At 44.9% G+C, this 24759-nt stretch overlaps 1 protein-coding gene across 2 annotated transcripts; it reads right to left on the reverse strand.

The window, feature by feature from the left end:
* Positions 1-15345: 15345 nt before the first annotated feature.
* Positions 15346-24518, reverse strand: LOC146036606 (serine protease 23-like). Of its 2 annotated transcripts, none has more exons than XM_083160546.1 (3): positions 24419-24518; positions 21445-21518; positions 15346-17027 (listed from the first exon to the last, which is right to left on the reverse strand). In XM_083160546.1, exons 2-3 carry the CDS (start codon positions 21463-21465, stop codon positions 15957-15959), a joined length of 1092 nt encoding a protein of 363 aa, XP_083016672.1. In that variant the 5' UTR covers positions 21466-21518; positions 24419-24518; the 3' UTR covers positions 15346-15956. The 2 variants fall into 2 exon arrangements, with proteins under 2 accessions (XP_083016672.1, XP_083016671.1); XM_083160545.1 differs by lacking the exon at positions 24419-24518 and adding an exon at positions 23287-23395.
* Between the last annotated feature and the right edge of the window lie 241 nt (positions 24519-24759).

Below are 24759 nucleotides of genomic sequence, written 5' to 3' on the forward strand. Positions count from 1 at the left end.
CCGCACACCCCACCTGAATTCCCCCAAAACTAGGAGCTTGGCGTAGGGCTGTGGCGAGGGGCTCCAGTGCCAGGGCAAAGAGGAGGGGGGATAGGGGGCAGCCTTGTCTGGTGCCGCGGGATATTGGAAAAGGGTCTGAGAGGGAGCCATTGCACATAATTCGGGATGAGGAGTTACTATAGAGGGCACGTAGTAGGTTAATAAATGGGTCTGGTAGGGCAAATCGGTGAAGGGTATCAAAAAGGTGGTCCCAGAGGACCATGTCGAATGCCTTCTCAGCATCTAATGAGAGAATAGCTAGGGGAGTGTTCGACACAGTCCCCTGGGAGGCATATAAGGCTGTGAGGACCTTTCTAATGTTTGTGGCTGGGTTCCTTCCCGTGATGAACCCCGTCTGGTCGGGGTGTACCACCGAAGGAAGCAGGATCTTCAGTCGCTCTGCCAGTATCTTTGTGAGAATTTTATAATCTATATCCAGGAGGGATATTGGCCTGTATGAGCCAGGGTCTGATAGGTCTCTCCCTGTTTTCGGGAGGACCTTGATGGAGGCTAGGTTGAAATGAGGGGGGGCAGACTTGGTTTGTAGGATTTGGTTAAACATTGCTACTAGGGCAGGAGCGATTTTGGGGGATAGTATTTTATAAAAATCAGGTGTAAAGCCGTCGGGTCCAGGGGCCTTCCCAGATTGAAGGCCTGTAATGGCTTTTTGGACCTCTTCGAGAGTAAAGGGATTTGACAGTGTGGCAGCCTCAGTGGAAGATATCTTCGGAATTTCTAGGCCTTCCCAGAACTGTCTGGCTTGATCTTTATCTGCTTGTGGGGCAGCGTATAGGGAGGTGTAGAACTCACACAGGGTATGCGCAATTTGGGAGGTTGATGTGGTTAGAGTGCCATCTGAGCGTTTCAGGGGGTGAACTACCGAAGGGGTTTGATAGCCTTTTAACAGGTTTGAAAGAAGCTTGCTTGATTTGTTCCCGTATCTATGGAAACGAGCCCCTGATGCTAGGGAGTGAAGAGATTCAGATTTTATGAAAAGTCCTTCGAATGAAGCTTTCGCTTGTTGGTATTCTAGTTTTGAATTTGGGTTTGGGTTATCTTTATAGGCGACATATTTACTGGAGAGGTCTGCTTGTGCTTTGGCGAAGTCTAGAGCAATTGTTTTTTTGTGTGATGCGGTATGGGAGATTATGGCTCCTCTCACTGTGGCCTTAGAGGCTTGCCAGTATAGAGATGGGTTAGAAGACTCTACAGAAGAGTTGTGAGTGGCATAATCATCCCATGCCTCATGAATGGTTTTCTTTAATGATTCTGATACTGGGAGATAGGAGGGGCACCTCCAGGTTATAATGGATTTTTGTTCTGGCTTAAGGCGGATTTTGGTCCAGATCACTGCGTGATCTGAGAGCGATATGGGTTCAATAAAGGTTGTGAGTACTGAGGGGAAGATGCTAGAGGAGAGAAGGATGTAGTCTATCCTTGACAGGGTGCCGGCAAAGGCCGAGAGGCAGGTAAAATCGCGCTCTGTGGGATGGAGCACTCGCCATATGTCCATTAGTTGGAGCCTCGCCGCCATGGCCGGCACGCCCAGTCCAGGAAGGGACCTTTGGGATGGGATCTGTTTATCAAGGTATGGGTCTGAGATCAGATTGAGATCACCGCATAGAATGATCGGCAGGTGTAAATAAGGGGTGAGGGTCTGTATTATGTTTAGGAAAAATTCTTTGGAGTATGTGTTTGGTGCGTAAACATTAAGAATTATGTATTGGGACTGTGTTAGTGTGATGCGGCATAGTGTAAATCTACCTTTCGGGTCAGAGTGGAGCGGTTCAGCGGTTAGTGGAATCTGCCTCTTTGCCAGGATCGCAACCCCTCTGGATCTCGAGTTGAACGAGGCGGATGATAAAACCTGCCAGTTGAGCATCCGGAGCTTGGCCGTCTCGGTCTGGGTAAGGTGGGTTTCCTGCAGGCACACAACGTCGACATGCAATTTATTGAGATACATCAAAATACGTTTCCTCTTCTGGGGTGAGTTTATCCCACCCACGTTCCAGCTACCCACCGTCAAAGTTGACATGGAGGGGAGCCGGAAGGGGGTAAGAAAAAGGCATATTCATCAAATACAATTCACAATTAGTAATAAGACGTAACACTGTAACATAGCTGCAATGAGGGGGGGGATGAGGGTGGAAGAAGGAAGGAGGGGGGGGGGGGTAATACTGCAATAAGTAGACTTCCAAAAAAGGAGTCCGAACGTCCATGCCTGTATCAGGAGGTTCGGGCTGTAATACAGGAGGGCGGGAGTGACTCCTCTACCTAGGCGCCTACTCCACGCTCGCAACTATAAAATAACATTTAAGTGGTTAACAATATAAAGCTCGGTGCCCGCCACGGGCAAAAGGATTAGGGAGAGAAAAGGGAGGGGGGGGGGGGGTAGTGGGGAGAATGTGAGGGCATCTTGAACAGAGTAATGTTCAGGGCAGAGGTATAGCTTCATCTCCGTTACTTTTGGAACAGTGGGGAAAGGGTCCATAAACGTCCAGCTGGGACTCATTTTGGTATAGAGTCAGAAACCTTCTTGCAGGGGTCCGCTTGTAGATTATGGTGGTAGAGGTGTGGACATTTGGAAAGGTGGATGATTTTGGATGGGGTGTCAGGGGATTGCTTGTCCAAGTTCACCAACATTATGAATGTTCATCATCTGGGTCCTTTCTGGGAGTATTGTGGGAGTGGGAGGATGAAAAGATTTTTCAGGGTTTGACACATGGGGCAGTTCAATTAGAAACAATGAGCTCTGCTGAAGAGGATATTCTGTCCCTGTGGGTCAGGATTTATGTTACAATGTCTGCCCAATGCTGGGGGGGGTCAGATTCTTCGTTTTCTTCCATGAGGAACGACTCAGCATCTTGGTGGGAGTTAAAATCCTTGAAGGAATTCCCTTTGAATATGCGGAGTCTGGCAGGGTATAGCATGGCGAACTTCACTCCATCTTTTATTAATCTGGCACATATAGGGGCAAAGTCTCTCCTAGCTTTGGAGAGCTCGGCCGAAAAATCTTGGAATATTAGGATTTTTTGATCTTGCCAGGTTATGTCTCTGTGCTTCCTGGAGGCCGTCCAGATCAACTCCTTGTGGAGGAAATTGAGGGGTTTGAAAATTACAGCACGTGGTCTGGCTCCCTCTTGTGGCCGAGTGGAGCCTAACCTGTGAGCGCGTTCTATGATGAGGTCCTCACACCTGTCTGTAATTTGGAGTAGCTCAGGGAGGGTTAGACGTATGAAATCAAACAGGGCTTGGCCTTGGACTGATTCGGGTAGTCCTATTATGCGCAGATTACATCTGCGTGAGCGATTCTCCAAGTCCTGGACTTTGTTATGTAAATAGTTGATTTCTTTCTGGGCTTTCTGTGCTGAGTCTTTAAGTTCTGCTATGTCAGCGAAATTTGCACCCACAGTCTGCTCTGTTGTGAGAACCCTCTGCTGCAGCTGGGCCAACTGCTTGTTAATGTCTGCAGTCTGTTCCTTTAAGAGGGGTCCAATGGCTGCCCTAATGGCTGCAACCATGTCCCCATATGTAACAGGGGCAGTCAGCGGTGGCAGCGGTATGTCAGGGGGTCTGTACTCACTGTGAGAGGGTTCCAGGTCCCCACATACAGAGGAAGGAGTGCTGTGTGAGGAGACGATTCTGGGAGCAGAAGCTTGTGGAGAGGAGGGAGCTTTCCGGGTCCCGGCGTCCAGCGCCATCTTGGATCCCGGGGCTGGCTTCTCTCTCTCTCTCTCTTTTCTGGCGCGTGGAAGTGCCGGGCATCGCGCTAAGGTAGCGCTTCATACACCGTGGGTCTCCGGCAAGGATCAGGGGGTGGCGGGCGGGCTTTAGAGAGGCTTTTCAGCCCGTTTAGTGCGGCGTGGGGTGCCCGGGCAGCGGAGCTCCTGCAGCCTGCTACTGCATCGTTCGGGGGCGGAGCCGGAAGTCCAGTTTTACTTTTACACCAATGACATGTCCTAAGAACACTTAGCCTACGTGCAGCACCCAGTTGAATGATCCAAGACATGTCATTAATAATCAGTGCCGGACTGGACATCTGGCACTTCTGGCAAATGGCAGAGGAGCTGATGGCCAGGTGGGCCGATTTCTTCTTGCAAGGTGGAAGCTCTGCCTCCCGATCGGCACACAGAGAGAGGCGCTGGATCCGTGGAGTGTCCAGCGGCTCTCTCTGTGCCCCACTGAGACCGAGAAGAGAGGAGGCATCACACCCTGCTATTCCCATCTCTCCTGCAAGCCGGGAGAGGCAGCGCACCTATGCACAGTACATTTGTGTGCATGCATGCACATGCTCAGCGTGTGCACACACGCAACAAAGGTCGCGCACGTGCACAAATGCCAGGGCCGATTCGGCGGCCCAGTCCGTCGCTGTTAACAATTATTCATTTCTGTTAATAACTTCCTTTTTATACATTCAAACTTAAAAAAAAATGTCTAGCGGGGGCGTGGCCTGGACACTGGAGAGGCAAGACGTTTCGGCCCAATCTGACCTTACCGCGGACCTTCAAAACTTGAAACAAGAAATGCAATCCATACAGGAACGCCAGGAAGAGCAGGAGAACAGAGCGCGTTGTAATAACCTCCGTATTAGAGGCATCCCTGAAGAAATAGATTCCTCTAAACTAGATGACTACCTCAAAAAACTCTTCACACACCTATCTCCCTCTACTCCAGAAGATCACCTACTCCTAGACAGAGCCCACAGAGCTCTTCGACCTCGCTCACAGGACTCCTCCCAACCCAGGGACGTCATATTACGCTGTCACTACTTTCAGGCTAAAGAAGATATCCTTAGGGAATCCCGTAAACTTCCAAATGTGACGTTCCAGGGCCACTCTCTCCAACTCTATCAAGATATTGCCCCTGCCACCCTGCTCAAACGCAAAGAATTCCAGCCCATAACCACATAAGAGGAAAAAATATCCGGTACAGATTGGGCTTCCCATTCCGCATACTAATATGGCATCAAAATAAATTTCTCCCCGCCAAGACCCTGGAAGAAGCCCAACGTCTCCTGTCATCTGGGTCTGCATCTGCACCAGCACGTACCCCTAGAAAATCCCTGAACCGTGATTGGTCGCAAGTCCCCTCCACGGGGATATCTGCCTCTCCTGGACCTCCACCCTGAACTTTCGGCCTATGGCTGAGTGTTTCAATCTCACACTGTCAGAAGGACCTTACACAATGTCGAGCAGACATAAAAGTCTATTTGGTATGTTGCCTGTCTTGTTACACTGCCTCAGCATTAGAGTTTATCGTCTACAGTGCCTTTCTGTTAAACACTGGACGGAATGCTGGTCAGTAGTTATGTTCAGTTATTTTTTGCCTAATATACATACCTTGCTTAGTTGTAGCTAAATTATTGCTTCATCACCAGTTAGCTAAATGTTATTACGGTACTTGTTTCCTAGCACGGCCACAACGATTTAGATCGTTGTGGTCGGAAGATAAAAAATCGGATCGGTCGCATCGCATGCGATTTGGTCGCATACGATGCGACCGATCCGATCTGCCGATTTTTCACCCGATTTTTTTATTTTTTCACCAGATTTTTTTTAATTGCCCCCCCAAATGTTACTAAGTGTGCTAGACCCCACGATAGACGTGAACCCGAAGCGTGGCGAGCGCAGCGAGCCCGCGAGGGGCGGCGGTACGCGTCCTCCGACCTTTTCATTCCCCTACTATCCACTAGGGCGTGGAGTGAGAATATAATAGTGTGGCGAGCGCAGCGAGCCACCGAGCCCGAAGCGTGGCGAGCGCAGCGAGCCCCGCGAGGGGACGCGTATAACTTCACAGGTATACGCGTCCCCTCGCGGGGCTCGCTGCGCTCGCCACGCTTCGGGCTCGGTGGCTCGCTGCGCTCGCCACACTATTCTATTCTCACTCCACGCCCTAGTGGATAGTAGGGGAATGAAAAGGTCGGAGGACGCGTACCGCCGCCCCTCGCGGGCTCGCTGCGCTCGCCACGCTTCGGGTTCACGTCTATCGTGGGGTCATGGCGGGCACATAAAAAATGTGAAATGGGTCATATTGGCCCATTTCACCTTTTTTATCAATTTTCCCTATGTGAGATGGACTTAATCAAGTCCATCTCATCTTGTGCCATTATAATGGCACAAGACCGACACGATCCTCCCGATTTCAATGTTAAAAGATTTTTTAACATTGAAGTCTATGGAAAAATCGGGTCAATCGGTCGGTCGCATCGCGGCCGATTTTAATTGGTCGCGACCGACCGATTGACCCGATTTCTGTCAATCAAAGGCAAAAAAATGTAAAAAATCGGCCACATCGTGAGGATCGTGTCCCTTAATTAAGAGCCACGATCACTCACGATTGTGGCCGTTCTAGGAAACAAGTACCGTTATTACTTATTAATGGCTCCGGGTCAGAAATAGATTTTCTGGCCTAACAGTTCACCATGCCCCTGGGCTGCCCAGGCCATGCCCCCTAGATGGGCTATCTGCCCAGGACCGGTCTCAGTCACATAGTGACTACCCCTTAGTTTCCCTTGACCGGCAAAACAGACCAGTAGCTTCTCTTCCTGGTCTTCCACTTCCCTTAGTCCTCATTTTACCCCTGGTTGTTTATTTTTGGTTCTTCCCCTTCTCCCCTCTCCCCAGTTTTAGGGTCATTTATATTATGTTGTGTTGTATTGGCTTCTATGAGCACACTGTTTATCTCTCCCCCCTAACCTTCTGCTGCAGCGGGATATTCCAGAGGAGGATCCATGGTGGTCAACCACAACTTCAGCCATGACCTTTAAAATATACTCTCAAAACGTCAAAGGTTTGAACAGCCCCTCCAAACGCACTAAACTCTACATGTCACTTAAACGCTCTAAGAGCGATCTTGTATTTCTACAAGAAACTCATTTCAAGAAATCCCTACACCCAGAACTAAAATCTAAACTATACCCCCTCACCTTCCATGCATGTGATTCTTCCCAGAAGAAACGTGGGGTCTCAATCCTACTAGCCTCCCACCTCACATTTGTTCAGGACAACCTATATGCAGACAAAGAGGGTCGCTGGCTTATTTTGGTAGGGAAGATTAACGAGACCTTGTGCACGCTAGTCAATGTCTATGCCCCTAATCAAAATCAAGCACGATTTTTAAAAAAAGTCGATACCCTACTGTCTAAATACGCCCAAGGGGCCATAGTTACTAGATTGTAAGCTCCTCCGAGTAGGGCCCTCTTCCCTCCTGTTGTCAAAGCCCACTTCTCTTCACATTTCACTCACAGCTCTCCTTTACTCCAACACTCAGTGACCATCTTCATATTCATCTCCATCATTGGCCTCAAGCCTCTAGTTGTATGTTGATTGGGTCCTCACTACTTACATTTAAGCTGTAATGTGTATTGAACTGTTGTGCTCTTTATTTGTACTGTATTTTTGTTATTTATTCAATGTTATGCCAAGTTTTGTCTCCCTGTATTGTTCCTTTGTACGGCGCTGCGAAACACTTGTGGCGCCTTATAAATAAAATTATAATAATAATAATAGTTATGGCGGGTGACTTTAACGAGGTATTAGATATTAGTCTAGATCGCTCCTCTGCCCCTGACAAGCCTATACCAAGATCTCTATCCCCTGGCTCTAGGTCCTTACTTTTTCTCCTTAAACGACATCTACTTTTTGACTCCTTTAGACTCATTGACCCCTCAGCAAGGGATTATACATACTATTCTTCAATGCATAAAACTTACTCAAGGATAGATATGATCCTACTAAGCAGAGATCTCTCGCTTAAAATCACCTCAGCTGATATACATCCTATGATATGGTCGGATCATAATCCCATTACTGCTGAACTAGCTTCGATTGCTACACGCCCTCCCCCAACTGCCTGGAGAATAAATGATTTGCTTCTACACAACCCTATATACACAGACCAAATCAGGACCTACTTACTAGACTACTTCCAACTTAATGAATCCCCTGATATATCACCACAGACTTTATGGGAGGCTCACAAAGCAGTTCTACGAGGGCACCTCATTAGTATGGCCTCTAGACACAGGAAACTTACTGAATCCCACCTGACCTCACTAACGACTAAACTACATTCCCTTGAATTGCAACACAAGTTATCCCCATCCCCTTTTGGAATTATTAAATAAGGCCAAATTAGATCTCTCTACATTCCTTTCAGAACGCACAGACAAAACACTTCAGAAATTAAATCAGATCTTCTACGAAAAAGGAGACAAAGCCGACAAGCTCCTTGCCTCTAGACTCAGAGCTAAAAGCTCACGTAATAATACCTTAGCCATTAAAAATAGGGCAGGAGAAATATCTTACTCCCCCAACACTATAAATAAGGAATTTCAATCATTCTATTCTAACCTCTACAATCTGCACAAGAACACAGCAGATATTAGACACACTGATGAAGCAATTGACACATTTCTCCAGAAAGCCAACCTCCCGTGCCTCTGTGAACAAGTGTCCCTCCAATTAAACAAAGACATCTCCGAAGACGAGATCGCTAACGTCTTGAAGTCCCTGAAACCGTCAAAGGCCCCAAGCCCCGACGGTTTTTCAGCTTCCTACTATAAGAAATTTGCCCACATCTTACTGCCCCGCCTTAAGACTTTATTTATCGCTGTACTACATGGCTCCCAGTTCCCCAAATCTATGCTAGAGGCTAAAATAATTATCATTCACAAAGAAGGTAAGGACCCCCAAGACTGTGCAAGCTATAGACCAATTTCACTGCTAAATGTAGATATTAAGATCTACGCCAAAATCCTAGCCACTCGTCTGAATGGTGTTCTTCCTGATCTGGTCCACTATGATCAAAATGGTTTCATCCCAGGAAGACAGGCCAGGGATAACACTAGGCGCACAATAGATCTTATTCAGATTCTAAATCAAAGACAGACCCCCGCTCTCGTCCTAGCCCTTGACGCTGAGAAATCGTTCGATCGCATCTCATGGCCTTTCTTATTTAAAACCCTGCACACTTTCGGCATAACAGCAGAATTTTTGTAAGCAATATCAGCCCTATATTCCTCCCCAACAGCGAGAGTTTTGACTAATGGTACCCTCTCTGACCCATTTCCGCTAACTAACGGCACGAGACAAGGATGCCCATTATCCCCTCTCGTGTTTGCCCTGGTGATTGAGCCTCTCGCGGCCATGATCAGAAGGTCAGACGACATACCTGGGGTAGAGGTTGGGCCCCATGACTTTAAAATCTCGCTTTTTGCGAACGATGTCTTATTGACACTCACACATCCCGAATCTTCCCTACCTGCACTGTATGATATTATAAATGACTATGGCCACCTCTCTGGCTATAAGATCAACTTTTCTAAATCTGAAGCTTTGTCTCTGCATATCCCCCGTGATTTAAAGTCATCTCTTGCTTCTACATTCCACTTTAAATGGTAACCCCATAAAATTAAGTATTTGGGCATATATATTACCACACGCTAGGAACATCTCTATGCTGAAAATTACCCCCGTCTCCTAATTAAACTCAATCAGGACCTTAAACTCTGGAGAACCTATATTATCTCATGGCTGGGTAGGATTGTGACCACAAAAATGACAATCCTGCCACAGCTTCTATACCTATTCCAGACACTTCCTATACGAGTCCCAGAGAAGGTATTACGGGAAATTCAAGCATCCTTATCCAGATTTATATGGAATGATAAACCCCCAAGGCTAGCCTTCAACACACTCAAACTATCCAGATCGTCGGGGGGTCGAGGATTACCTGACATCAAGTCCTACTACTTAGCATGTCACCTAAGCCAAATAGCTGCTTCATTTGCGCCACTGGGATCTCTTGCATGGATAGACTTAGAATCTTCGACACTGGGAATCCGCTCCCTCGCCTCAGTGTGGGGATTGGCAAAAACGGCTAGACAGTCCATCCGTAACCTGCTTCCCTCCCTTAGATTCTCCCTCACTCTCTGGAACCACACCTTCCCTAAGTATGGCCTCTCTTCCCCCCCCTTCCCCTATCACTCCCCTAAGGGATAATCCAGACTTCCCACCGGGTTGTTCTCCCAATCAATTCAAATCATGGTCTAGAGTGGGTATCAAATTAGTATCAGATCTCTATGTTAAGGATTCACTAGCCTCCCTGGATGACCTTAAATCTAAATTCCCTTCACTGGCACCCCTATTTTATGAGTACTTTCAGATCCGCCATTTCATCAATTCACTTTACCATAACAGACCATATGAGACCCCTTCCCCTTTCGAGAGAGAGTGTATAGAGAACCCGACGAGCAGGGGGACGATATCCCGAATATACTCTATTCTGATAGAAACTACAGCCCCCGAGCGCACCCGCCACGAGCTGGAGTGGGAGAGGGATCTCGGCCCCCCCCCCGGACAACGGGTGCTGGGGTGAGGTAAGAGAGGCTATCGCCAAGAGCTCAATTTCCACACGCATTCAAGAAACCTCCTACAAACTGTATTATAGGTGGTATTACACCCCTGATAGATTGTCTAAAATATTTCCCTCGGCCACCCCGGTATGCTGGAGGGGCTGCGGGAGGAGAGGAACACTAATCCACATTTGGTGGTCTTGCCCTGTCATAGTCACCTTCTGGTCCCAGGTTCTGGACCTGTTGAGGTCTCTCTCTGGTATAGTGGTTGCCCTGGACCCATGGTCCTTTTTGCTAGCCCATCCCTTCCCGAACCTAGACCCTCACATGAACAAACTCTTCTCTCACGTGCTAGCTGCTGCAAGATCCCTTATAGCAAAAAATTGGAAAGCACCCTCTCCCCCCTCTCTACAGGCACTAAATAACTATATCGGATATATAGCAAATATGGAAAAGATTAGCTATTATCTCCACGACTGCCCCCAAAAATTCAACTTAATCAGGAGTCCCTGGCTACTAGCAACCCTCCCCACCCCCAACTGCGTGCCATAACCAGCACAGGAGCCGTCGATGCCCCTTTGACGTTCTGCCCTTGGATCCTCCTTAGTTCACCTAGTCCCTGCTGCTGGGCGCCCTCCCATCTGCATGCCCCCTCACACGAAGCCCCCACCTATACTCGCATATAGTATATCTCTGTGAACACTATACATCGTGGCTTCCGAACTTCCCAGCATCTAAGAAGCCACCCCACACCTGTTAACTGTTTTCATCCAAGACCTGACCCTCCCTCCCCCCCTCCCCCCCACCCTTTTTCTTTTCTCCCCCCCCCCACCCTTACTTTACTATACAGTACCATTGTTGTATTGCTGTATTGAAATGTAAGCGCTATCTGCGTATAGCTATTCAAATTCCTATGTGCATATTGTTAACCTGGCTCTATTTGTCTAAATAAAGAGTTTAAAAAAAAAAAAATGTCTAGCCAATCACCACCCAGTGCTCTAGTGCCGTCTCTGCAATCCATTACCCACCTTCCACCCTGTAACTGTCCTGGCTGCAGCAGCAGAACAAGAGGCGCACAACGGTGTCCAAGGTGACCGCTTTGTCACGAACCGGTGCTCCTAGGAAGAAAAATTAGATAGTATACATACTGTGCCCAGTACTGCCTGCCTCAGCTTTTATCTAGCCTTTCCCCTTCTATCCTCCAGCAACTGCCCATAGCATTGCCTGTCCTTAACCCCCATCTTGCCCCAGCTGCTATCTATGCTTATCTGTTTCTTGTCCTCAGCACTGTTGTATACTAACCCCCCTATTTGCCCCAGTGGCTACATCCCCTTAGATACAGACGTAGCTAGAGTGATAGAAATAGAGATAGATTTCAAAAGAGATAGAAAGAAACTGTAAATAGAGAGAGACAGAAAGAGTTATAGAGATAGAGATATAGAAAGAGAGATAGATGGGTGGTATTTATGTGTTAATGTAGAGCAAGAACATATTATCGCACCTCTTTTCTTTTTTTTTAGGTTGGTCTTCTCCATGAAACAAATGAAGATGTCATAATAGGCAACTACTGAGAGGTGACTGGACTGGATACTTCTTCTCAAGACAACAATCGAAGATAAAGTTTAGCAACAGGACACAGCTAATTAATGATTATTAATTAATGGTAATATCTTCCTTTTATACATTCACACTTAAAAAGAAATATATCCTACCAATCACCACCTAAAATTTCCCTAGCCAGCCACTAATCACAGTCTCTCTCAGGGGGAAATTTACTAAGATGTGTATTCTAATTCACATGTGATGTTGCTATGGGCAACCAATCAGAATCTACTTATTTATTTAGCACACTCTAGAAGATAGTAGACAGGATCTGATTGGTTGCCCATAGCAACATCACATGTGAAGTAGAATACACATCTTAGTAAATTTCCCCCTCAGCCTGCAGGGTCTCCCTCCCATTCTCCTTTTCCACTAATACAGAATGACACTCGATTTAAATCCGCCATGTTTTCAGCGATGCCTCTGCATCCCTTGCTCAATGCTCCCCATTTAAATGTCCCGGCTGCAACAGCCGAAGAAAAGTTGTACAACAATGTCAAAGACAAGGCTTTTTTCATTATCTGGGAACTCTCATCAAGAAAAAAAGACGCCTCTGCATCCCTTCCTCACTGTCTGCCGCACCTTTAAATGTCTCTCCTGCAGCAGAGGAGGACAACGGTGTCAAAGTGTCGCTTTTTTCATTGCCTAGCTGGGTACTCCCAGCAAGAAATCAGAGATACATGCTATGCCCAGTACTGTCTGCCTCAACTGCGAACTAGACTTACTTCTTCTCTACCCCCAGCAACTGCCCATAGTACTGCCTGTCCTTTACCCCATTTCTTGCCCCAGCTGCTATCTAGCCTTACCTGATCCCTGTTCGCAGCATGCTTACCCTTACCCCCTCTTTGCACCAATGCAGCCCTAGTGGCCCTAGTGGCTAACTACCCTTAGATAGATTGATAGAAATAAATGAACCCAATGGTGTACACCAGGGTTGCCGACCCTCCCGGAATTACCGGGAGGATCCCGAAAATCGGGTCCTCCTCCCGGCCCCCCGGAAAGGTGGGCAACCCTCCCGGATTCCAGGGGACCCCCACGCCACCCCCCGATTGCGGCATCTTCCCCATACCTTTTGGATTGAAATCGTCAATCCGCGGGTGTCAGAGGAGAGGGCGGAGCTAAAATCACGTCTTTTGGCTCCGCCCCCTCCACGGAGATCTGTGAATTGGGGGTTTTACCATCCTGGGGGCGGGGCTTAATGATGTAAAGCTCAAGCCCCGCCCCCGACCTGCAGCTGGAAGTCTCCTCTCCGGGCTTCTCCCGGAGAGGAGACAGAAAAAGTCGGCAACCCTGGTGTACACACTCTTCGACCCGATTCTATATTGACGTCGCCGGGACTCGGTGTATTGGCGGAATCAAACAGGAGTGGGGGAGGATGGTGCACTGCGGGAGGGAGGAGGGGTACTGGATAAAGCAGCATTACACTTCCTTCAATCTTCAGATCGAAGCAGAAATAGACTTGGTAAGTCTATTTCTGCTTTCAATCCTGATGCCGCAGGCCACGCATCAGGATTGAATCTGCATCAAAGGCAGTTAACACTGTTCAATTCAGTGTGGTTTTCGATTCGATTTTGCTTCTAGAAGCAAAATTAAATCGAAAACATGCCAAAATCAAAGCGTGTTTACACCCCATTACACATACTTACCCACAATTGGAGATGTGCCTGAAGATGTGTTTGACTCTGAATCACACCTTAGTTGCTTGGAAATGCAAACACAATGTGAAAAATTGCAGAACTGTGCACAATAAGAGATATCTGCGGAACTCTGAATAAGCCCCATTAACTGTAAACACATTTAAAATTGAAATACATTTTTAGCCTACTGTATGTATGTTGTAGCAGCTAGGTTTTTTTTATGGATGTTCTTTCTTCCATTTCACTGTGCATGTCACCGTGCTAGAGCAGGTAGCTAAGTGTAAGAGACCATCGACGGTCTTCTCATATCATGCGTGACAGTCACATGTATTCACGTAATTGTATATGTACTGTACATTGCACAAGTGAAGCTGTGTATAAAAACAAGGCTTCTAGCCCTATATAGATGCTATAATTGGGTAAATAATTTACTTAGTGGGTAAGGGAAGCTGAGTTGAAGTCCACAGGAATGCAGTTACTGTATGTAGTTTCCCCAGCAGTATGTATTTTGGTGCCAGTTGGAGCTGAGAGTGTGTGCCCACAATGTTTCTGCCCGTCTCTCACTGTGCATGTGTTAGGCAGACATTTATTAGGACTTTATATAACAGATAAGCTTAAATATGATTCTTCTGTTTTCCAGAATCATGAGGCACCTTTTCATGGCCCTTATTCTGGTTGGTGCGGCCAGAGCCGCACACGGGGCTCCGGCCGCACAAACCAATCCCCGCCCACCCTACGGATCGCCACGGCCGTCCGTACACGGACGGCTGGCGATCCGCATTAAAATGGTGGAGGCTACGCCTCCACCATGGTGGGAGCTGCCCCCTGCATTCGATGGTCGTCGACCATCGAAGGCAGGTCCGCACGCCGCGGCAGCTCCCGCAAGCTAAGACCACACGGACAATCGTCCGTGTGGTAGCTTGTATGGGGGCTGAAAGCTGACATCCGGCGACGTCAGCTTTCCGCCCCCATGAGTGGCGTCATGCCCTCATTACCATGCATACGCCCCGCGTTTGCATGGGAACGCCCATGAAACGCGGGGCGTACACATAGGGAAATGAGGGCATGATGCCTCTCACGCCCCTATCCGCCCCCTTTGCGGCGGACGAAATCCGTCTGCGGCGAAGGGGGCTGCACATGCGCAGATTCACCTCTGCGCATGTGCAGACCAAAAACATCGGCGGTACGGCCGCACGCGGGCCGTACCGTTCCGATCTGAATAAGGGCCCATGTTCTTTTCAGCATTATTCTTTTATAAAATAGCATAAAAATTATAACTATGGCTACACTTTTTTTTTTTTTATATTCTTTAATTTAAATATTATTTTTATTTAAGTTAATTGTCACACTGACAGGTAGTTTTCAAATCCCCAGCCTTGAACAATAATGTCTGTTCTGGTCCAAAACCTTTCGATTTATGGGCCTATTTCAGTCTTTGTAGCTTTGGGCCTTATTCTAGTTCACTCTTTCTGACAAAATCCTTCTTAGATGGACAAAACCATGTGCACTGCAGGGGGGGGGGGGCGCAGATGTAAAATGTGCAGAGAGAATTCGATTTGGGCGAGTTATTTTGTTTCTGTGCAGGGTAAATACTGACTGCTTTATTTTTACACTGCAATATAGATCTCACTTTGAAGTAAAACCCCACCCAAATCTAATTCTCTCTGCACAAGTTACATCTGCCCCACCTGCAGTGCACATGGTTTTGCCCATCTAAGAAGGATTTTGTCAGAAAGAGTAAACTAGAATAAGGCCCTATATGAGAATGGTGTTTTTAAATAGAAGCTGAAAAATTCAACCCAGGGAACTGTAATAAAAGGGTATATTGTGAGTGGAGTATTTTACACAGAATGAAATGGCTTAGGTCCATATGTGCTTGAAAAGTGATCAAATAGAGAGTGATACACCACCAGCCAATCAGCTCCTCACTGCTATGTTACAGTCTGTGTTTAAAAAATGACAGGTAGGAGCTGATTGGTGGGTGGTTTATAACTCTCCATTCTATCACTTTTCAAGGCTTAGTGCATCTCGCTATTATTCTGAAGGACAGTTTGAGTTAAGGACAGAGATGCCATCACTAGGAGAAACAGCCACCATGGAGATTATTCTTATTTGATATTCTGACTAGAAATGTTACAAAGGGTTTTCTCTAGTTGAGTTCCAGGCACCCTGCTGAGCTCTATATGTATTATCATGTGTCAGTCAACAGCTGGCTCCTTCTGTAAGATCTGCAGGACTTGCACATTCCAAGACACAGTTTATCTATGCCTACAATGTCTCTATTACCTATGTATATTTGTAACCGTTATATTGAAGGTGTCATATCACGGAACATTTGATTCATTATGGCAACTTGCATTTGCTCCCCGTATCCAATAGCAGATCTGGGCATATTTTGGAGGGGTGAACCTTACTGCAACATTATACTCTTTTGGCTCTCCAGACACTTCTACCCACTGGTGTCCTGAGAATATACCAATCACTTTCCTTTCCCAACGGCCCCCGTGCCGCAATCTCCCATAAACCCCTGAGCCGCTAGCACCAGGGCGCGCATCACAGTGCTGATAGAGCAAATGTGTAGTCTGCTGTTGCACTCTGCATGACCTGTAAACCAGCTCCCCAGGTCGGTCACTGTCAAAGCCTGAGAAGTGAACTCGTCTTCCTGCCAGATTTGCCAGAGGTGGGGATGCTGCCAGGTGCATGTGAGGTTGTGATTGTGCACGTCGAAGCTCCAGCAAAGCATAATCATAATCCATACTAAGTTCTGCTGGGGCGCCAATCCATCCTCGTGGCACCCTTGTACTTTTCACATGTACCCAACGTAAAGAACGACGGCCTCCTAGGCGCAGAAAACCGACACGCAACTTACGTGCTCCTTGTACATAGTCATGGCCGTCATGGATACAGTGAGCCGCAGTTAGAACATGACGTTCAGTTACCAGCACACCTGTGCAACCTGTGGACACACGGACAGCAGCAGCAAAAGGGAAATCTCTAAGAAAGCGGTGACTGCGGATGGAAAAGCGGATGTCTGGTCCATATATCTGTCTCCGAGGCCTTACAGATTTCACATTCCTTTCCTCTGGCCTTCTGATATTATCCTGAGATAATATGACCGTCAGTGCTGTCAGCGTTCGGCTGCCATTGGAATATGTTGTCTCATAATCGAGTTGATGGCTGGCAGGGAATGCTTCTGCCTGGGATTCATGGAGGACGCAATCCTCTGTGCATACTGTATTGAGCTCTGGAGTACCAACAGCAGTGAAATGAGATGGAGCTAAAGGCAATATTTGTTGGGTCACTAGCTCCAGGCCTGGGAGATTAGAAGCAACGATAGAGAGTAGAGCCGAGTACAGAAATAAAAGGGACGAGTGACCAACGACCATCATAGTTCGCTGCAAAAAATTCATAACAGAAAAAACTATTTAGAAATGAATTATCATTACAGCACATCTGCATAAGTTACTAATACATTCCTAAGGTCAGTATCACCTGGCACGCATTGTATAACATATTCCTTGGCTCCAAATACAGAAGAGGGGAATTCTATAAAATATCTGTGTTCATTTTTTTTAGTTAAAAAATGTATATATTTAATTTATTAAAGCAACCATGATGTTCGGGGATGTTGCAGAAAATATTATTTAATCATTATACCAACCCATATCCAACAATAAGATCATCCCTCTTCATTTTTTTATATTTTCACAAGGTACCAGGAGAAGCTCTGTCCCATTTATGTGTGAACAATCATGATGCTTTACTTGCATAGTAAGTAAGGAGACAGAGCAAGTAGCTTGTGTATGATAGGACACAGGCTGCATGCATAAACAAAATAGCACTTGGAATATAAACACACTTACCTGCACCCAGGGATTTTGGATCACTGACCTGCTTCAATAACCCAATCATCTGATCTGTGTAGTCAGCTGAGGGAATTCACTGCACCTCAGCTGACCACACAGCTTCATAAGATTGGGTTACAGATCAGAGATCCCTGTGTGCAGGTAATTTTTTTATTTAATTACTACTAAAAAAAATTGGTATGCATGTAGCCTGTGGTCAAGTGCACAGGCTGATCACAGGAGTCAGCTATGGGCTCTGCTTTATCCTATCAGATGACACGAAAGGCAGCACAGGCCTAGAAAAATTAACCAAATTCTGTAGGAATGCTATCTTCAGATGGTGTTATTTTAGAAGTACTTGATCTGAAAAGATTTAGCAATTATGATTGTTGTTTATTTAAATGGCCTAACAAGCATTCTACAGCTCCAATCCTGTGCAAGAAAAAAAGGACTTACAGTACAAGGTAAATATGATATATATATATATATATATATATATATATATATATATCCAAACCAATAGTGTTATGTAGCGCCCTATATAATTGATCAAGATACTTCCAGTCTTTCCTTTATAATATAATTACCATCAACATTTTTCAATATAAAACATTTATTAAAACATTTAAAACAAATCGTAATGTAAGTCTTGAGACAAATTTTCTAATACAGACGTATTCTTTGGATTTATAGATCGTGATGGTTTTCAATGGTTACCCAACGCGTTTCGTCTCTTTATGAGACTTCATCAGGGGTGAACAATTTTATATCAGATCTTAATAGGTCTTTTATCGGAATAAAGTCTTGCTATTTTGTAGTAATACAGGGTCCGTTTAAAGGCTCAAGTTTTTTACTCTAATGGGTAGAGGAGTAGGCTCCTGGATCTTTCTATTATATTAAAGATCTTTAGGCAATGGGCGGTTGCCCGTACTTGCCGCTCGAAGGATTATAGTTTATTTATAATTTTTAGATACCATTAATGGACCTTTAATGTTCTTACATCTTAATTTGAATAAAAATTTTTAGGGTATAATATTTGGAGAGTGGTCCCCTTATATAATAATCAGGAATGTACTCCAATTTCCAATAAGCGAACTCCTTAAGGATCACAGGAGTGAGAATGTGGTCCAAAAAGACCTTTCTGGCTTCTAGAGATGTGCGCTCTCCTGTGTCCAAACACCAAGTGCTTGGTGTTTGGACACAGGAGAGCGCACATCTCTAGAAGCCAGAAAGGTCTTTTTGGACCACATTCTCACTCCTGTGATCCTTAAGGAGTTCGCTTATTGGAAATTGGAGTACATTCCTGATTATTATATAAGGGGACCACTCTCCAAATATTATACCCTAAAAAATGTTATTCAAATTAAGACGTAAGAACATTAAAGGTCCATTAATGGTATCTAAAAATTATGAATAAACTATAATCCTTCGAGCGGCAAGTACGGGCAACCGCCCATTGCCTAAAGATCTTTAATATAATAGAAAGATCCAGGAGCCTACTCCTCTACCCATTAGAGTAAAAAACTTGAGCCTTTAAACGGACCCTGTATTACTACAAAATAGCAAGACTTTATTCCGATAAAAGACCTATTAAGATCTGATATAAAATTGTTCACCCCTGATGAAGTCTCATAAAGAGACGAAACGCGTTGGGTAACCATTGAAAACCATCACGATCTATAAATCCAAAGAATACGTCTGTATTAGAAAATTTGTCTCAAGACTTACATTACGATTTGTTTTAAATGTTTTAATAAATGTTTTATATTGAAAAATGTTGATGGTAATTATATTATAAAGGAAAGACTGGAAGTATCTTGATCAATTATATAGGGCGCTACATAACACTATTGGTTTGGCTATTGGTTGTGGATCTCTCTAGTAGGAGATCAAGTGTTATCAAGCGACCGACCCTGCTTAGCGCAAACTCTAGAGATATTGTGTACTATATATATATATATATATATATATATATATATATATATATCTTATCAGTGAATACTGCTAGTCCATGCTTGATAATGTACCAATTTAATAAGTGCAATGCACTGTAGATAATACCCCTTGGTCCTGTGCATTATAAGTATTGTATGTATAATGTATGATTCAAGTGCACAGTCTGAAAACTGATCCGTAGAGGAGGGGGTGATCCCCCAGGAAGTGGGGCACACCATGGGTTTCCCATTGTACCCCTGTGCACCAGTCCAACCCTGGTGAGCATGAAACGGAGGGTTAGGATGACATATGGCTGGGTTTGATAAAGTTTTGACAACCCATCTGAAATTCTGTGGAGAAGTTGAGAGTCTTATAGGGAGAGGAAGAGAATTCCAGTGGTAGGGAGCACCATGGGCAAAACCTTGAAGGTAGAAATAGGAGGAAGTAATCAGGTGGCAGGAGAGAAAGAGGGTAGATGGGAGTGTAAAGGGAGATTGAAGTTTCCTAAATGTGGGCTGACTGCATTTCCCATCGGAGGTATGGAACCGATGAGACTATTAAGGCATGGAGATTTTTATGAAATTTCCAAAACCTCTGTCAAATATTTCCGTAAAACTAAAATACTGTGACAAAGATGTGAAAACATGATGGGAAGACATAGTATTTTGCATAGTAAAAAATTGATAAATATTACCCAAAGTGCCCAATTTCACCAAATGTAAATAATACTGATGAGCAATTGTTTATGTTAAAAGTATTGTGGTAATTTTTCAAGACACCTTTGTCAAATGAAGACATACAATATATGTAATTTGTGATAGAGCGTAGGGTGAGGGAGGGCGTCCGTGTGATAGAGTATCATATCCACTATTAGCAGCAAACAGACCATTCCAGGGAGTCCTACAGGGGATATCTCTAATGGGCTCCAATGCATGATAGCCTGTAGGGGCCAGGTTCCACACTATGCATTTAAACTAAACTGTTTCTTTATTAAAGGGACAGTTACAGTATCTAGTAGGATAGAATTACCGCTGAACATGGGTGCTTGGTTCATTTCTATAGAATCTACACAAAGATTCCTCCTGCCAATCAAATTGGGAAAAATGCAGGCATTTTGCAACTATTTTCTGGGCGTAACCTAGTCAATTCCTGTTAATTTGTTTGCAGCTGTAGAGGCCAGGCATCTTAGGAGAGCCTAAGATGCCTGGCCTTAGGAGAATCAGTCTGAGACACCATAGGATTTCTGAGAAGTTCAATGATGTGAGCGAAGTTGTGTCTTTTGATGCGTGAGCAGAGGATCTGAGACGCAGGTAGTGGACATCACTGTACTAACAGCTTAGGATGTGACTTTAGCAGATTTTTCCAGCCCCACTTACAGCATCAGGCTCAGTTAGCCCTATTTCTAAGCGATCTGTCTAGATTTGTCTGTCTAGATCACTTAGAAATTAAGCACGGATCGCTCTGTGTGTATGCCCCATTGGAATGGTTATGTGCAGTCTCTCGTATCACCATCGCTGACTAGATCTTGACTACATGTAGTCAAGATCAAGTCAGATCGCTAGTGTTCTCACCAGAGAACACTGGTCAGCACACACAGTATCGCCCATACACATCGCTATGGTGATCTAGCCACCGGGAACAACAAGGTCAAATTCCCTAACCTGCATGGCCCCGTGTGTATGAGGCTCTAGCGTGCATTTATCTACTAGATTGTATTATTGTAAGACTAAAGGTACTTTATCTTATTTATTAGATTGGATCTACAATTACAAATATACATTGCATTTGTATTCTGTGTAGGCACTAAAGCAATCTTGCCATCCTGTCATTTTTAAAGCTACAAAATAACTGTGAAGTGTCCAGAAATAATTATTCATTGCCAGCCCCTGTGCCTGGCTCCATATCCTGCAACTTCATATAAATGTGTGCAAACAAGAAGCGGCTAATGAAATGCTGCGGATCACTTCATCTCCTGCGCCTTTTCTTGGTAACTCAAACTCATTTATTTTCCAGACTGGAAAATTGCTCTTACCTGTATGACAGGCTGCAGCATCAGTCACTTCCGTCCTTCATCCTCAGGATGTCAGGGAGCAAATCACAATTTCTCTGCCATAAAATAGGTAATAGACAATATGTTATTCTGTATGCGATTCCATTAGTTATAGGAGTAACAGTGGAGTTCAGGGCCTTATACTACAGGGATCACCAGTGCATGTATGAAATACAGTATGACATTTTAGAAAGCAATGACAGCAGCTGCAAGTTAATGCAACCATAAGCATAATTGCTCAAACACGAAACGAGAGTCACTAAATGGGCTGCTCGCTATTAGAAATACACAACACACTAATTTCTTAAATCTTGATGTTAAAATTGCTAATTTTTTATGCTAGGTTCAGTAAATTCTATTAGCATATCAAAGACTAAGCTGGCCTCTTCCCACCCTCCTGCATAAAACCTGACCATCTCTCATCCTAACCTGTTTATGCTCACTTCTTTCCCTTCTGCGTCACCCCTGTCTGTCTAACCCTCCCCTTTAGAATGTAAGCTCTCACGAGCAGGGCCCTCTCTCCTCATGTGCATTTCTTAAGGTGTGTACACACGGCAGGATATGCTGTGAGATGCGAGTCAGATCGCATCGGGACTCGCATCTCACGGCTAGAGGGGCACAATTTACACTATATAGTGCAGATCTGCACTATATAGTGTTGCCTGCCCTCTATATCTGGCTGCCGATTTGCGCTCATACGGGAGCGCGCATTGGCAGCGCATCGGGCTGGCAAGCCCTAAAAAAGCATGCGATTTGGCTTCCGATGTTCCCTATATCGGGAACATCGGAAACCAAATCTTACCGTGTGTACACACTATTAGAATATATAAACCTCTGCCACCTTGATGATTGCTTCAGTGTCCTGTCCCCCTATGTACTTGTCCTAAACTGTCTTGTGCTGTAATTTGGTATGTGTTTTTGCTCATAACTATGCTCTGTAAAGCGCTGCGTAATATGTGTGCGCTATATAAGAAACTGTTAATAAATAAATGAGTTTAATATTTTAAAACAGTTATATATTTATTTATTATGTATTAACAGTTTCTTATATAGTGCATACATATTCCGCAGCGCTTTACAGAGTATAGTTGAACATTCAATTCAGTCCCTGCCCCAGTGGAGCTTACAATCTTTGTTCCCTACCACATATACACACGCACACAGACTTTCTAGGGTTAATTTTGTTGGAAGCCAATTGACCTACAGTATATTTTTGGATTGTGGGAGGAAACCGGAGTACCCGGAGGAAACCCACGCAAGTACAGGGAGAATATACAAACTCTGCACAGTTAGGGCCATGGTGGGAATAGAACCGATGACCTCAGCGCTGTGAGGCAGTAATGCTAACCATTACACCAGGGGTGGGGAACTTTCTTTGGGCCAAGGGCCAATTGTATGGTGGAAAAATCCTTCGGGGGCCATATGTAAAAATTTCTCTTACAAATTGTCCTGCTGCAGCCGTCCCATGCTCCGCCGGCTGCTGCTGAATAGGACTGACAGTCTCCGGCTGCTGTTGATTAAGAGGAATCTCGCAAGAACTACCAACCTCTCACAAGAAGTACCCTGTACTTGACTCCCGGCAAAGCCACTGGGTGGGTAGGAGGGCCACTCAGACCGGCCCCCGGGCCTGAGGTTCCCCACCACTGCATTACACCATCCGATGCAGATGCAAAAATAATTTGCTGTTTTTTTTTGTATCACAGCAGTATGTCCAAAGCAATAATCAGCACAACTGTCTTTAACTACAGCCTAAGAAATATTAGTGGTGTGCATCTATCTCTAGCTCACTTCACAGTGTTCGTCCTAAACAGTAGTTGCACTCACCTCTGAAAGACTTCTGAAAGTGAACCTGGGAAGGCATTCCCCCTGTACAAAACAACACATTTGTGGGCTAATAAAGAATTGTCAGCTCACAAAGCTGCTCTTGTTTGCATTACTCCACCCAGCTCCCAGCACGACATACGCAGAATATAGAGTATAAAGCCTTTGTACAACCATCCTATGCTGGAATTACACTAAAGGACAGGAGAAAAGAGCAAAAGTTTGTTCTGTGTATGCCAATCTGATTTACAGCTTCCTTTTATTCACTTGCTCTGTTGATATGGTTAACAGTCCTGCAACGACCTGACGAATATGCTCTGTTTTGTTGTCCTTACCATATTAGCCTGTGCTAGTGACATGGAGAGATAAAATTGCTGAAATTACATATTGCAGCCCTGAAGATATATTATTTTATGTGGAGCTGATGACATTGTGATGGATATAATCAGGAGGTAAATGCATTGAGCGTACATCTAAACACAAATCTGTTTTCAGTCTTTTTTTCTGTGCCATTGATTCTGAAGACGGAGTGAATTATATTATCTGTTTCTGCAACTTAACTGACAAGGCCATCAGAACAGTTTCTTGTATAGCGCAGCGTATTCTGTTGCACTTTACAAAAGGAGACAGTGATACAACAAACAGGGTATTTACAGACAGTCAAAAGGTAGGAGGGCCCTGCTCTAACCTTATCTTCTGATTGCGCTCTCTTTTTGAAAAAAAAAAAAATATCTTAAATACCTTAGTGTATCCCAGAATACTAATTGGGAGCAGCATATAATTGAAGAGGTTTTTTTTTAAAAGGGTTATTAATTATATCAGTACTTATCTGTATATTGTATTGTGCCTGATATTTTATTGCTATATATCTGATGCTTCTTATACCTGTAATCCTTTATTCAACAAGATGAGACACCTCTCAGAACCCCCTGAGATTGAAGATTAGATAGAGCACTAATAGCAGAAGCATTATATTGTAGTATACAGAGGCTTAAAAAAGCATCTGACTCAGGACTAGTTATTAGAGGTGCATAGTAAAGGCGTCACTTCCACTTTCAGCCTCTAAGAGCATTCAGCAGCTGTTTGTTTCACTCTCCATCCAAATATACAACACACACTTGAATATGAAGCTTACCTATTACTGCCAGTCAGCTTCCCATTCAGAGACAGTCTTGTCCCACTTTCTCTCCAAGAATATATGCTCTGCCTTGTGTCACCTAGCTCCCACCCCTCACACACCTTCCAGCAGCCTACTGTATGTGAATAGTGGGGAGGGGGAGTTGAGTGGAGTATGGGCGAGCTCCTGCATGATAGGAATGCAGCATAAACTGAAAAAAGGCAGAAGATGCCGAAGTCACCTGTTGGATGAAGAATTTGTTTGTCTGCCATTAAGAGAAAATGACTGTAAATATTTTACTACCGGTAATTAAAACAATCTGAATAGATTTCAGCATGGCAAATCTTTACTACTGCAGG

The sequence above is a fragment of the Crinia signifera genome, chromosome 9 (genome assembly GCF_055691185.1).
Source record: "Crinia signifera chromosome 9, ASM5569118v1, whole genome shotgun sequence".
NCBI classification, from domain to species: domain Eukaryota; kingdom Metazoa; phylum Chordata; class Amphibia; order Anura; family Myobatrachidae; genus Crinia; species Crinia signifera.